Source organism: Heptranchias perlo, chromosome 26 (assembly GCF_035084215.1).
Source record: "Heptranchias perlo isolate sHepPer1 chromosome 26, sHepPer1.hap1, whole genome shotgun sequence".
In the NCBI taxonomy this organism is placed as follows: Eukaryota; Metazoa; Chordata; class Chondrichthyes; order Hexanchiformes; family Hexanchidae; genus Heptranchias; species Heptranchias perlo.
Genome location: NC_090350.1, coordinates 11,942,450 through 11,956,509, shown reverse-complemented (window position 1 = coordinate 11,956,509; position 14,060 = coordinate 11,942,450). Strand labels below are relative to the sequence as shown.

General features: G+C 47.3%; 1 protein-coding gene across 1 annotated transcript in view; it reads right to left on the bottom strand.

The window, feature by feature from the left end:
* mtf1 (metal-regulatory transcription factor 1) overlaps window positions 1-7,199 on the bottom strand; it is a 60,074-nt gene extending 52,875 nt beyond the window's left edge. The window contains exons 1-2 of the mRNA XM_068006433.1: window positions 7,106-7,199; window positions 1,816-2,310 (exon numbers count right to left, since the gene is read on the bottom strand). Coding sequence (XP_067862534.1) covers window positions 1,816-2,274 — 459 coding nt within the window. The 5' untranslated portion in view covers window positions 2,275-2,310; window positions 7,106-7,199. The remainder of the gene's footprint in view (window positions 1-1,815; window positions 2,311-7,105) is intronic.
* Window positions 7,200-14,060: the final 6,861 nt, after the last annotated feature.

Here is a 14,060-nt window from a genome sequence, read left to right as displayed (position 1 = left end):
AAAAGAATGTTTCTATTCTATTATAATTTATGTTTTTGTCTTCTGATTTATTCCCTCTCCTCCAGAGGACGCCGACTCTTATTGGGGCACAGTTCCATTGTTGCCAACAACTCTATAGAGCTTCCCCCCACCCCCACCCCCCATGCTTCATGTGTGAGTAAGAGACAGAGTTTCAACAGACAATTTGACTGTGAGCAGGCTTGTTTGAGCCTGTGCGTCCGATGACCACACTCCCCATCCTTCCCAGCAGGAGGTAACCAGACAGCTTTCAAGAGCGGGAGCCTTGGGTAAACGTTTCCTCCTGCTTGGCCTAAGACACCCCTACAATTTAGCATTTCAATCCGTTGTGTTTTTTTGGGAAGAAAACAGCTAGTTACAATATTTTATCAGAAATGATTAGCTGTTTAAAATAAGTGTAATAATTCTGCAGCACCACAACTGCCTCCGGAGGACTCGCCACACTCGAGACGTCACCTTTCTAAGCTCCTCTACAGGTAGTTGCATCAGAGAAACGATGCAAAAGGCCACCTCTGATGGTGGCAAACTGCCATTTATTTATTTGCCACAGGCACTCACAATGGAGAGGATCTTGCAGATAGAAACTGAAAGCACAGCCATGCAGCAACTGTGCCCAATGTTTCTAAACATTAAGGAGAGATTCGCAGGTCTGCCCTTTCAAATAGAATATCTAACTAATATCACTGCACCTACCGGATATAGATAAATAATTTGCAATATTTTAGTCCTTAAGGAATGGCATTTTTAATACAATCCACAGTACCAGAGCTCCAGGATGGAACCTCTGATGTTAATGTGAGTTGTAGTAATATTATGCTCCATACAGCTTCAGGAATTTGAAAAAATTCCCACTGATCTGTAACGGCTACTATACTTCGGACAAACCCTTGCAGCAATATTTTGCAAAACAGTTCAGTAACACTCCAGTTACTTTTTTTTCCTACAAAGCTTTTTTAAAAAAAATAAAGAGTCTAATCCTGGATGTAAAGAGTTAAAACAAAAAACCGCTGAACAATGCAGTTAGAAAAAGATAATATAGAGCTTATAAGGTTGGTGGTGGGATTCCATAGGAAGGGCCCACTACTTTAGAGCTGTGCCTCCCCTGTCAAAAAGGTCTGCAGCCAGCACTGCAGGATACCCAAGCACCTACACAGACTTTTGATAATCCACTTTTTGCCAATTTCCCTGCAGGCATTTTGTAACCAAATGATTGCTGGCTTTTCTAGCCTCGATGTAACAAGGGTTGGCACAAGTTCTCTTTTCCACAAAACTATTATTATCATACATTTTTGTAGCATTTCTTAAATGCGGCAATCAAAGTACTTTACATTATGGAGGGGAAAGGGTGGATATTAAGCAGAAGGAAAGAAGGGAAAATGGAGACGGTTAAGCTGGGATCTTAGAGTCAAGGCCAAAGAGAAGGAGAGGGAAAGACAGAGGAAATTAGGCCAGGAGTTCCAGAGGACAGGAGTATGGTGATTGAATCAGCTGCCACCAATGGTGGAGTCTAGGAAGTGGAAAATGAGGAGCAGCCCAGTTAGGAGAGATGGAACGGTGCAGGGAAGGGGATGCAAGCCTTAGAGGATATCACTACGTTAGAGTGGGGTGAAACTATAAAGTAATTTGAAACCAATGATAATTATTTTGAAGTCAACTTTCGTGGGGCACGAGGAACCATTGGACTGAGAGAGGATTGGGGAAGGGGGTGACAGGAGTGCAGTACCTCACACATGCACCATTTTGATTAAAAGGTAACAAGAGCAACTGTTAGCCTGCCTAACTGTTTTGATTGTTTACCTCTTTAACCTTGGTTTCGGGACACACCGACTGCAGGGTGAGCGTGGCTCCCTCTATGTTCCTGGGCATTGGGGTGGATCCAGGGTTGATGGTGAACTGAATCTGATCAGGAGAAATGGTGTGATGCACGTACCCCTGCGACATTCCATCAGGATCTGATATCAAATAAAAGGTGTCCTCTCCACTTTCAGATAAAAAAGACACCAAGTTATTATTGTTCCCTCCTTCGTCGTCATCTTCCTCCTCCTCCTCTTCTTCTAGGTCAATTGGGTCCTGTTCTATTAGGACAGTTGTCCTATCATAAACAGTTCCAGAGGAAGAGGACACCAGGCCATTTTTACCAGAAAATCCCATCTTCTCCTCCCTCGTCATCTCCTCTTCATCATCTTCTGTTTCATAGTATGTGACGTTGTTATTCTCAGATACAAGTTCGTCTTTTTCTGGGTCATTGTCACCCATGTTGTATTCTGGATTATGGCAGGATAGCAGAATTTTCTGGATGGTCATGAAACAGACACAGATAGTGAGTTATTAATGCAGGAAAACAAAGCACAATATTAGCTCTCCATAAAAGAAAGACTTGTATGTCTATAAGCATCTTTCACGCCTCAGAACATCCCAAAACGTTTTGCAGCCAATGAAGTACTTTTGACGTGCAGTCACTGTTGTAATATAGGAAACATGGCAGCCACTTTGTGCACTGCAAGGTTCCACAATCAGCAACGTGATAAAACTAGAAACAGGCGCCAATGGCTTTATGGGTAAATCCACTGTCATGTGGTATAAGTCACACAGATCAGTAGGTCCCACGTTTGATTTACAGTCTGTACTGAGATAGCTGACCTCAGCAGGGGTACTACAACTAACCTCAGCATCCCTGAGCTAAGAGAGTAAAAAGGCTAGGGTTCCCATTCTGATCACAGTCAAGTGACCCTTCCGGAAAGTGCAGGTTTGATGGAAACCACTTGCCATAACTTACTGCATAGGAATATTTATGAAGAGTGCAAAGCAAGAGGGCAGTGGTGCCCAATGAACTGTAACCCAACGTACGTCAGGGGAGGAGAGGAAGAGGAGAAAACTGGGACAACAAATAAATCATTAGAGACTTGATTTTCAGTGCCATCACAGGCTGGATTTTAAAGCTTACCACTAATGCAAGGTCATTTCAAATACTGTACTCTAGATTAATGTATACCTGATTAGGGCATAATTCTGATCCAAGAGTGCCAACATACCAAATTGCATTCTATTACATAGTTTCTAATCCAAGAATAAAATGCTTTTTTAATTTAATCATCTTTTAATACTTGGCACACAAGCAATATAGTCAATAAACTGCCCAATGTCACTGACGACGGTTGCACTTTTTTATTTTACAAATTTGACCAAGTGGGCTAAATTCCTGAATTATCAAATGGACTGCGGTACAAAGGTTTGCCGCAGATAAAATTCTGATCCAAGCTTAATATTTCTTAGGTTTGTTATGAATTAATCAGCATTTAAATGCACTGTATAGACCTGGCTTGGCAAGATCTAAACCAGGAAAATGTGATTTCAAAACATTTTATAAAAAGCACACATATTTCAAAATTACATTGTGAATATGGAATTTTTAGTTAGACACAATTAGTTTACAATGAAAAACACACAGATTTAAATACAAATTGTGGGAGTCGTGAGATTCAGTTTATTAATAAAAATGGCACAATGGGTAAATTGTGATGCCTTACTGAGCCATATAGATTAAGAAGGTCCAAGATTCTTTTTTTAAAAATTCATTCTCAGGGTGTTGGCATTGCTGGCAAGGCCGGCATTCATTGCCATCCTGTTGCCCCAAGGTGGTAGTTAGCCACATTCTTGAACCACTGCAGTCCTGTATTCTTTGTAGCTGTTTGATAACCATAAGAGATAGGAGCAGGAGTAGGCCATTCGGCCCCTCGAGCCTGCTCCGCCATTCAATGAGATCATGGCTGATCTGATTTTTACCTCAACTCCACTTTCCCCGCCTTTTCCCCATATCCTTTGACTCCTTTGCTGATCTCCTCTCATTCTTCTAAACTCCAATGAGTATAGATCCAACCTGTTCAATCTTTCCTCATAAGACAACCCTTCCATACCCGGAATCAACCTAGTGAACCTTCTCTGAACTGCCGCCAATGCATGTATGTCCTTCCTTAAATAAGGGCACCAGAACTGTACGCAGTACTCCAGGTGTGGTTTCACAAGCACCCTGTACAGTTGTAGCATGACTTCCCTGCTTTTATACTCCATCCCCCTAGAAATAAAGGCCAATATTCTGTTTGCCTTCCGGATTACCTGCTGCACCTGTATGTTGACTTTTTGTGTTTCATGTATGAGGACACCCAGATCCCTCTGTACTGCAGCATTTTGTAGTATTTCTCTATTCAAATAATATTTTGCTTTTTTATTTTTCCTCCCAAAGTGGATGACTTCACATTTTCCCACATTATCTTCCATCTGCCAAATTTTTGCCCATTCGCTTAACCTGTCAATATCCCTTTGCAGACATTGTGTCCTCATCGCAACTTGCTTTTCCACCTCTTTGTATCATCAGCAAATTTGACCACAAAACACTCTGTTCCTTCATCCAAGTCATTGATATATATTGTAAATAGTTGAGGCCCCAGCGCTGAGCCCTGCGGCACCCCACTAGTTACAGATTGCCATTTTGAAAATGAACCTTTTATCCCGACTCTTTGTTTTCTGTTAATTAGCCAATCCTCTATCCATGCCATTGATACAACTGAGTGTCTTGCTAGGCAACTTCAGAGGGCAGTTAAGAGTCAACTACATTGGTGTGGGACTAGAGTCACAGAGGCCAGACCAGGAAAGATGACAGATTTCCTTGCCTAAGGAACCAGTTGGGTTTTAACGACAATCAGACAGCTTCCTGGTTACTTTTACTGATACCAGCTTTATATTTCCATATTTGTTTTTAAAAAATGGTGGAATTTGAACTCCCATTCTCTGGATTACTAGTCCAGTGCACGTTAATCTAACCAGTGGAGGGAGAGGATAGTGCAACAACAGGTCTCAAGTGTCCTTGCGGCAGCAGGGAGGAAGCAACCAGGGCTCCCATACCCATCCAATGGGTGTTTTGTTGGTGTGCGCATTTCTGTTTAGGCTCACAGACAAAACATGCCCTTGTGGTGGAGTGGTGAAGAGCTGCAATAATTAACATCTCAATTTTAAAATTCTTATCCTTGTGTGCAAATTTCTCCATGGCTATTCCCCTCCGTATAAGAACATAAGAAATAGGAGCAGGAGTAGGCCATCCAGCCCCTCAAGCCTGCTCCACCATTCAACAAGATCATGGCTGATCTTCTACCTCAATGCCATTTTCCTGCACCATCCCCATATCCCTTGATGCTTTTAATATCTAGAAATCTATCAATTTCTGTTTTGAATGTACTCAATGACTGAGCCTCCACAGCCCTCTGGGGTAGAAAATTCCAGAGATTCACCGCCCTCAGTGAAGAAATTTCTCCTCATCTCAGTCCTAAATGGCCAACCCCTTACCCTGAAACTGTGACCCCTGGTTCTAGACTCCCCAGCCAGGGGAAACATCCTCCTTGCATCTACCCTGTTGAGCCCTGTAAGAATTTTGTATGTTTCAATATCTCTACACCCCTCCGCGAACTCTGTGTTCCTCAATTCCGGCTTCTTGTGAAATGTCCACTCCCTTCACCCCACCAGTAGCGGCCGTGCCTTCAGCCGTCTAGGTCCTAAGCTCTGGAATTCCCTCCCTAAACTTCTCCATCTCTCTCTCTCCTCCTTTAAGACACTCCTTAAAAGCTACCTTTTTTACCAAGCTTTTGGTCACCTGTCCTAATATCATCTTAGGTGGCTTAAATTTCAAATTTTGTCCGATAACCCTCCTGTGAAGCACCTGGGGGCATTTTACTTCGTTAAAAACGCTATATAAATGCAAACTGTTGTTGCTGCTGCACGATTCAGTGCCTGGAGGAGAAAAATAGACTGTGGCTCTTAATTTCCCCAAAGCAGATCTTTTGTCACCAGGACATGGGTGAACGCAAACCTCTCGGTCACAGCCTGGAATTTGAACAAGGAAGTTTTAAGTGACGGCTCTGCGCCCCAGCGACTGTGGCGCGGGTGGAAAAGAGACTCCTAATAAAGTGCGGTGACCCAGGGGGTAAATCTGTGGCTCAAAGGGGGGGGGGGGAGGAAGAAAGTCCACTGCCCCTTACACGGGGGGGCGGGGAGATCGGCTCCCCTCTCTCCCTTACCTCAACTGAAGCGCTTTCACTTTCCAAGCGCGGCCGAGGCCCTTCGCCCGGTGGAGACGCAGTGACAGCCCGGGCCCCGGGCTGCAAATAGAGCCCGGCGGCGACCCTCCGCCTGACGGGGAGGGAGACGGGGAGGGGGAAGCTGGTGACCTGTCACGGGAGGCCTCACTTTCTTCCGCGGCTGTCGCGAATCTAACGCTGCCCACTGGGGCCCGGTAACTGTCCCCGGGTTCCTATCCCCCCCCCCGATCCCCGGGCCCGGGTTCCTATCCCCCCCCCGATCCCCGGTTCCTATCCCCCCGATCCCCGGGTTCCTATCCCCCCCCCCGATCCCCGGGCCCGGGTTCCTATCCCCCCCCCGATCCCCGGGCCCGGGTTCCTATCCCCCCGATCCCCGGGTTCCTATCCCCCCCCCCGATCCCCGGGCCCGGGTTCCTATCCCCCCCGATCCCCGGGCCCGGGTTCCTATCCCCCCCGATCCCCGGGCCCGGGTTCCTATCCCCCCCCCCCCCCCCCGATCCCCGGGCCCGGGTTCCGATCCCCGGGCCCGGGTTCCGATCCCCCCCCCCCCCCGATCCCCGGGCCCGGGTTCCTATCCCCCCGATCCCCGGGCCCGGGTTCCTATCCCCCCCCCCCCGATCCCCGGGCCCGGGTTCCTATCCCCCCCCCGATCCCCGGGCCCGGGTTCCTATCCCCCCGATCCCCGGGCCCGGGTTCCTATCCCCCCCCCCGATCCCCGGGCCCGGGTTCCTATCCCCCCCCCCGATCCCCGGGCCCGGGTTCCTATCCCCCCCCCGATCCCCGGGCCCGGGTTCCTATCCCCCCGATCCCCGGGCCCGGGTTCCTATCCCCCCCCCCGATCCCCGGGCCCGGGTTCCTATCCCCCCCCCCGATCCCCGGGCCCGGGTTCCTATCCCCCCGATCCCCGGGTTCCTATCCCCCCCCCGATCCCCGGGCCCGGGTTCCTATCCCCCCCGATCCCCGGGCCCGGGTTCCTATCCCCCCCGATCCCCGGTCTTTACCTGCTCTCTCAGCCCGACTCCAAGCTGCGGCTCCGCCAGCCGCCACCATGGTTCCCAACGACGTCAACCCCGCGGCATGCCGGGAGAGCACGGCCACCCCCCCTCCCCTCTCAATAAATAAATAAATAATTAATAACGTCTTTTTTTTCTCCCCTCCCCCCGCCGCCACTTCAATCTCCCGCCGCTGCGGTTTTATCAATGAGTTAATCCGAAACGGGTCGAGTTTTAGAGGGGGAACTAAAAAGGATTTAACCCGGTTTCCGTAGCAACGACCCCCACAGGCTGAGGTCGGAGTAGACGTCAGCCCCCCCCCCCCCTCCGTGTCACGTGACTCGGCTCCTGGCCCCTGCAGTGATGGAGGGGGAGGAGCTTCCCACAAACTTCATGTTCATTGCTCTGAGCCACAGCTCACCAACCCAGCCTGGACCCTGTGTGTTTCCCCCTCCCTGCACCATCAGATGGGTTTTTTGTTATGAGTTGAGAAAAGGAAATGTCTTCTCTTTGCAAATCTGCTCATGCCCCACAGCCCACCCCTCTTGCTCTTCCAACTTACTGCCCTTAATATTGTTACTCCCTCCAATCATGGAAGCTATGGTTTGCTCCCAAAAACTGTCTGTCACCTTGGAAGGTCTAACCTAACCCATGATCACCGGTTGTTTTATTTTGGTGTAGCCGCTTCACGTACACCCCCAACCATCAGTGGTTTAAGCTGACAGTATCACAATCCATGTGTCAGCTTGCCAGTTTCACAGGAAAGTTCATCTTGTTTCACCGGGATTGGAGAGTGCCAGTATTTCTCCTCCCACCCCCATATGGTCATATTGGGTCTATCCCGATGAACTGTCCATAGCCCCCTTTTCTTATCTATTATGGTGTCCCACAATGACATCATTCACAGGCATTGGGTCATCTTTCACATGGTTGCCGATGACACCCATCTTTACTTCTCTTGCATTGTTCTTTGTTCCTTGGCCACCAATTTACTGTTCCTTTGCTTAGTTCTGCCAAAACTGATCACTACTCCAGGATAACCCGCCTTTTTTGCACTGCCAACCGCCTCCTTAAATCCCTCGCCCTTTCCACCTCCACCTTCACCTCCAACAACAAGTGCAAGGAGTTCATAGACTTTTTTGTCACTAAGACTGAGACCATCCGTTCAGCTGCCTCTGCTGTATCCCTCCCGTTCCCTTGCCCACCAAGCCAGACTCACCCCAAGGATCCCCCCTACCCTAGCCCTGAATCCGCAGCCGATCGTTGTATCTCCAAGCTCACCTTGTCCATGGGACCCACCTCCTGCTCTCTCGACTCTATTCCCATTAAACTGCTGACCACCCAACATCCCTTCCTGGCCCCCATGCTAGCTGACAATGTAAACGGTTCCCTCTCCTCAGGCACTGTCCCCTCCCTTTCAAGTCTCTCGTCATCACTCACTTCCTCAAGAAAACCCACCCTTGATTCCTTCATTCTTGCAAACTACTGCCCCATCTCCAACCTCCCTTTCCTCTCCAAAGTCCTTGATGGTGTTGTCGCCTCCAAAATCCGTGCCTATCTTTCCCACAACTCCATGTTTGAACCTCTTTAATTAGGTTTCCACCCCTGCCACAGGACAAAAATGGCCCTAATCAAAGTCACTAATGTCATCCTATGTGACTGTGACTGTGGCTCACTAATCCTCCTCATCCTTCTCGACCTGTCTGCAGCCTTTAACACGATTAACTACACCATTCTCTTCCACCGCCTCTCCTCCACTGTCCATCTGGCTGGGACTGCCCTCGTCTGGTTCCACACTTACCTATCCAGTCATAGCCAGAGAATATCCTGCAATGGCTTCTCTTCCTACTCCCGCACTGATACCTCTGGAGCCCCCCAAGGTTCTATCCTTGGCCCCTCCTATTTCTCATGTGCATGCTGCTCCTCGGCGACATCATCCGAGAACACAACGTCAGCTTCTATATGTACGCTGACGATACCCAGCTCTACCTCATCACCACCTCCCTCGACCCCTCCACTGCCTCTGATTTGTCCAACATCCGGTCCTGGATGAGTCGCAATTTACTCTGTTAAAAATTGGGAAGACCAAAGCCATTGGCCTTGATATTTACAGAGAGGCGGGGAGGGAGCAGGGTGGTGTGGGAGGAACGGAAATCCCAGCGATGCGGAGGTCCTGCCAAAGTTAGCGGAAGAACCTCATTATTACTTTTTTATGCCATTTCCTGCCCGGCAGCCAACCCAGATTGACAGGCTGGCCAGCTACCTGGTGACAAAGCCAACTGCAGAAGGCCGCTTCTGGGAATCGGGAAAGATTGGGGCTTGGAAGTGGGGGGGGTGGGGTCGGAGCCCGGCAATAAGAAGGGAAAGATCGGGAGTTGGTGGGGGGGTGGGGGTCGGCCGATCATGGCAGCGAGGAGAGACCGCAATCGGCAGAAGGTTTGTTTGAGGGGAAGCACTCCGGCTCCTCCTGGCTCACAGGGAGTGCTGTAAAATGCACTTACCTGCTGGATCCGGCTGCTCCCATCTCCATTTCCCGAGCCCTGGGAAACCTGGCCGGCAGCCATTAAATTTAAATCAGGCTCCCAACTGCACCGTGGGAGCCTGATTTAAATATTATAATGAGGTGTCCCGCCTCTCCAAGACGGGACACTCACAACCCACCGCTGTAAAAATGGGTAGGCGCATACACGGCGGGTTGGGGTCAACTTTTGTGAATAGCCAGTCATTGCCTTGGATATTTCCAAAACTTTTGACAGGGTCTTCAAAACAAGTTGTCGCAAAATGGCCTCCCACCAAAGCCATTTTCTTGACTATGCAGTTTCCTTTCAAATTGCTCTATCTATACTGTAATAATGGCTCATCCTCTGACTCTTTTAATATTAAATTCATGGATTCCTCAGGGCTCTGTCCTACTCTAACTCTTCTTCATACAATGATCTCTACTCATAGAATCATACAGCACAGAAGGAGGCCATTCAACTCATCGTGCCTGTGCCGGTTCTTTGAAAGAGTTTGTCCAATTAGTCCCACTCCCCTGGTCTTTCACCATGGCCCTGCACATTTTCCCTTTTCAAATATTTATCCAATTCCCTCTTGAAAGTTACTGTTGAATCTGCTTCCACCGCCTTTTCAGGGAGTGCGTTCCAGATCATAACAACTCGTCCAAACCCTACCTACTCTTTTGCTGATGATTCCATTCAAAATTCAATTTTCTTTATATTGCATACGTTCAATATTAACCTCTATTCCATTCGCAGGGTGCTGGCAGAATCACAACATCTCTACCCTGCTCTTCAACGTGGCAATGAAAATGTTCTTCATTTCAATTCTGGCATGTCTTTCATAAATCCACCCAACAGCAATCATTTTTTACCTTAAGGGCACCATCTTTACTCCTTCATTTATTGCTATTCTTGTCCTCCCAATCTTCCCCTGACCTCAATTGGATATCCAAATCTGCTCCATTGCTGATACTGCCTCCACTCAGTTTCCTCTTTCATGCCAAACGCTCCTTTCCCCCTTCACAACTCTTAATTTTCTATAAAGCCCAAGTTCATCCAAGACACCAATACTGCTCCTATATTTGGGGACGTTCCTCTAGGGCCTCTCATGCACTCCTGGACAGGATCCAAGAAAAGGCTTATCATCTGACAGGCAAAACAACTGTTGCAACATTTCTTGTCTTTGGTACTTTGTCTATACAACAATGGTCAGTGCTTCTCTGAGTGTTCAGCACAGTGCTCTCCTTGAACTCATTCCTTCCTGGGACTTCAAACCCTTGAAACTCCTTGTCTCCCTCAGTCTCTCCTTCCTCCTACAATCCTCAGATTTCCATATTTGAGGCTAGCATCACGTAATCACTACTTCCTGATTTATCTAATCTTCTCTTTTACTTATTCCAACCTCGCTGGTACCTGCCCTATTTGGCTGTGTCAAGCCCAGCAATCTGACTGTCACGCACAGGCAGCAGGGTTGAATTCCTGCTTGACCTGCCTGTCTGTCTCTCTTCTAATAAGATATAAAAAAAGCCAACAAGTAAACGTCACTCGAGTCATCGAAGATGATCCACCCATGCATTTAGGAAATGTGGATCTATTGGCTACTCCGTCTTAGATAACATATTAATATTCACTGCAGTAGCCAAACCACTTTACCATTTTCTTGTTTGACTTAGCAGCCACTATTTCTGTGTGGATTCCTTCAGATAAAGCACTGTGATATCATGGACACATGATTCTCAGAATCAAGAAACAATTTTAGCTCATTGCTCGTTCCGTCAGAAGGTGATTTTTTTTAAACTTTGAGAATGCCTCACCCTGATTTGTCCAAGGAAACATCCCATAACAACACTGTGCCAGAAGCACATGCATTACTAACCCAGATCAGTTCATAACCGCATGCATTACAAACCCTGATCAGTTCATAACCGCATGCATTACAAACCCTGATCAATTCATAACCGCATGCATTACAAACCCAGATCAGTTCGTAACCGCATGCATTACAAACCCAGATCAGTTTGTAACCGCATGAATTACAAACCCAGATCAGTTCATAACTGCATGCATTACAAACCCAGATCAGTTCATAACCGCATGCATTACAAACCCAGATCAAAGCAGCACAATGCATTGGGTTTGTTTCTGGTCAGTTTGGGAACAAACCTAGACAGTTGTACAGCAGCTCAGGAAATTAATTTGCAGCCATTTAGGTTCCAAAAGCATGGCAGAACTGGGCTACAGGTTTAAAAAAACACTTTGAAAAGATTCAACTAAATGATTGAAAAGCTGGTTCCCCCAATGCTCAGTGGGCAGATGCATTGCCTGATGATTTAATGGGACAATACAGACCAGGAGGGCTCTGGTCTGTACTGTCCCATTACTGAAACGGCAGTAAGGCCACCACAGTCTTCAGCAGTCTTGCATTAGGATTGTAAACAATTTTACAACACCAAGTTATAGTCCAGCAATTTTATTTTAAATTCACAAGCTTTCGGAGGCTTCCTCCTTCGTCAGGTGAACGATGTGAAAATGAAATCCTCGAAATGAAATCGCATTTATAATTCATTTCATTTCATTTTCGAGGCGATTTCATTTCGAGGATTTCATTTTCACATCGTTCACCTGACGAAGGAGGAAGCCTCCGAAAGCTTGTGAATTTAAAATAAAATTGCTGGACTATAACTTGGTGTTGTAAAATTGTTTACAATTGTCAACCCCAGTCCATCACCGGCATCTCCACATCATGACTTGCATTAGGATGGGGAAGAGGCTGATTGCTCTCCAGTGACCCCTGCAGGGAAATGCGCGGGTGGTGATGATGGTTTGGAAGGCCCGCTGGCACTCACTGGGGGTAATGTTGGTCTTGGGGGCAGTAGCGCAAAGCGGGAGAATCAGCAGAATGTTTTACACCCCGCCCGATTTGTTTGCCATTGAACTCAATGAATTGTTGGTAACAAGGGAGGTGCACTAAGGTATCAGTCCAAGCCCTGGTCACAGAATTACAGAACTTTAAATGTTAACTAAAGAAGCAATTGTTTCAATTGGAGTGGATTTAAGATCTTATTGGAGATGGACAGTGACTTTGAGCACAAAAGGTTCACAGTGATCACAAGGATAAGTATAAAGGAGGGAGGCCACTCGGCCCATCAAACTCATCCTTTCTTAGACATCTAAGTCCTTTAGTCACAGCACCTAATGACTCCAAAGTTTTCGCCCCCATATCTTACCCGCAGATCATTCCAAGTATTAATTACTCAGTGCAAATTGCTTCCTGACATCAGTCTGAAAGTCTGAAACTTGCCTTTTACCAGTTGTATGTATACCCTCTTGTCCTGCAGCTATGGGTCAACTTGAAAGGATTAACCTTTTCTATTCCACTTAGTATCCTAAAGACATCTACCAAGTCCTCTCTCATTCACCTCCTTTCATTTCACTTTTTTCCTTCCAGCTGTGCCATCTTTTAGGTGAGAGGTTAAACTGAAGCCCCATCTGACCTGTCAGATGGATGAAGATTGTAAACAATTTTACAACACCAAGTTATAGTCCAGCAATTTTATTTTAAATTCACAAGCTTTCGGAGGCTTCCCCCTTCCTCAGGTGAACGATGTGAAATGAAGTCCTCGAAATGAAATCGCATTTATAATTCACAGAACAATGCTTGGTGAGTACAGACAGTTTTTTCAACTGCCCGTTGCCAAGGCAATCAGTGTGCAGACAGACAGGTGTTACCTGCCAGGTCTCACAGAATATACAAATCACCAAAAAAAAAAAAACCAACAAACAAAAAAAAACAGAGATAGAGAGGTAGAAACATAGAAAAGACAGCAACTGACCCGTTATATTAAAAACAGATAACATTTGTTCGCTGGTGGGGTAACGTGTAGCGTGACATGAACCCAAGATCCCAGTTGAGGCCGTCCTCATGGGTGCGGAACTTGGCTATCAATTTCTGCTCGACGATTTTGCGTTGTCGTGTGTCTCGAAGGCCGCCTTGGAGAACGCTTACCCGAAGGTCGGTGGATGAATGTCCATGACTGCTGAAGTGTTCCCCGACTGGGAGGGAACCCTCCTGTTTGGCGATTGTTGCGCGGTGTCCGTTCATCCGTTGTCGCAGCGTCTGCATGGTCTCGCCAATGTACCATGCTCTGGGGCATCCTTTCCTGCAACGTATGAGGTAGACAACGTTGGCCGAGTCACAGGAGTATGAACCATGCACCTGGTGGGTGGTGTCCTCTCGTGTGATGGTGGTATCTGTGTCGATGATCTGGCATGTCTTGCAGAGGTTACCGTGGCAGGGTTGTGTGGTGTCGTGGACGCTGTTCTCTTGAAAGCTAGGTAATTTGCTGCGAACGATGGTCTGTTTGAGGTTGGGTGGCTGTTTAAAGGCGAGTAGTGGAGGTGTGGGGATGGCCATAGCGAGGTGTTTGTCCTCATTGATGAAGAGCAGAGGAGTTCTCCTGTTG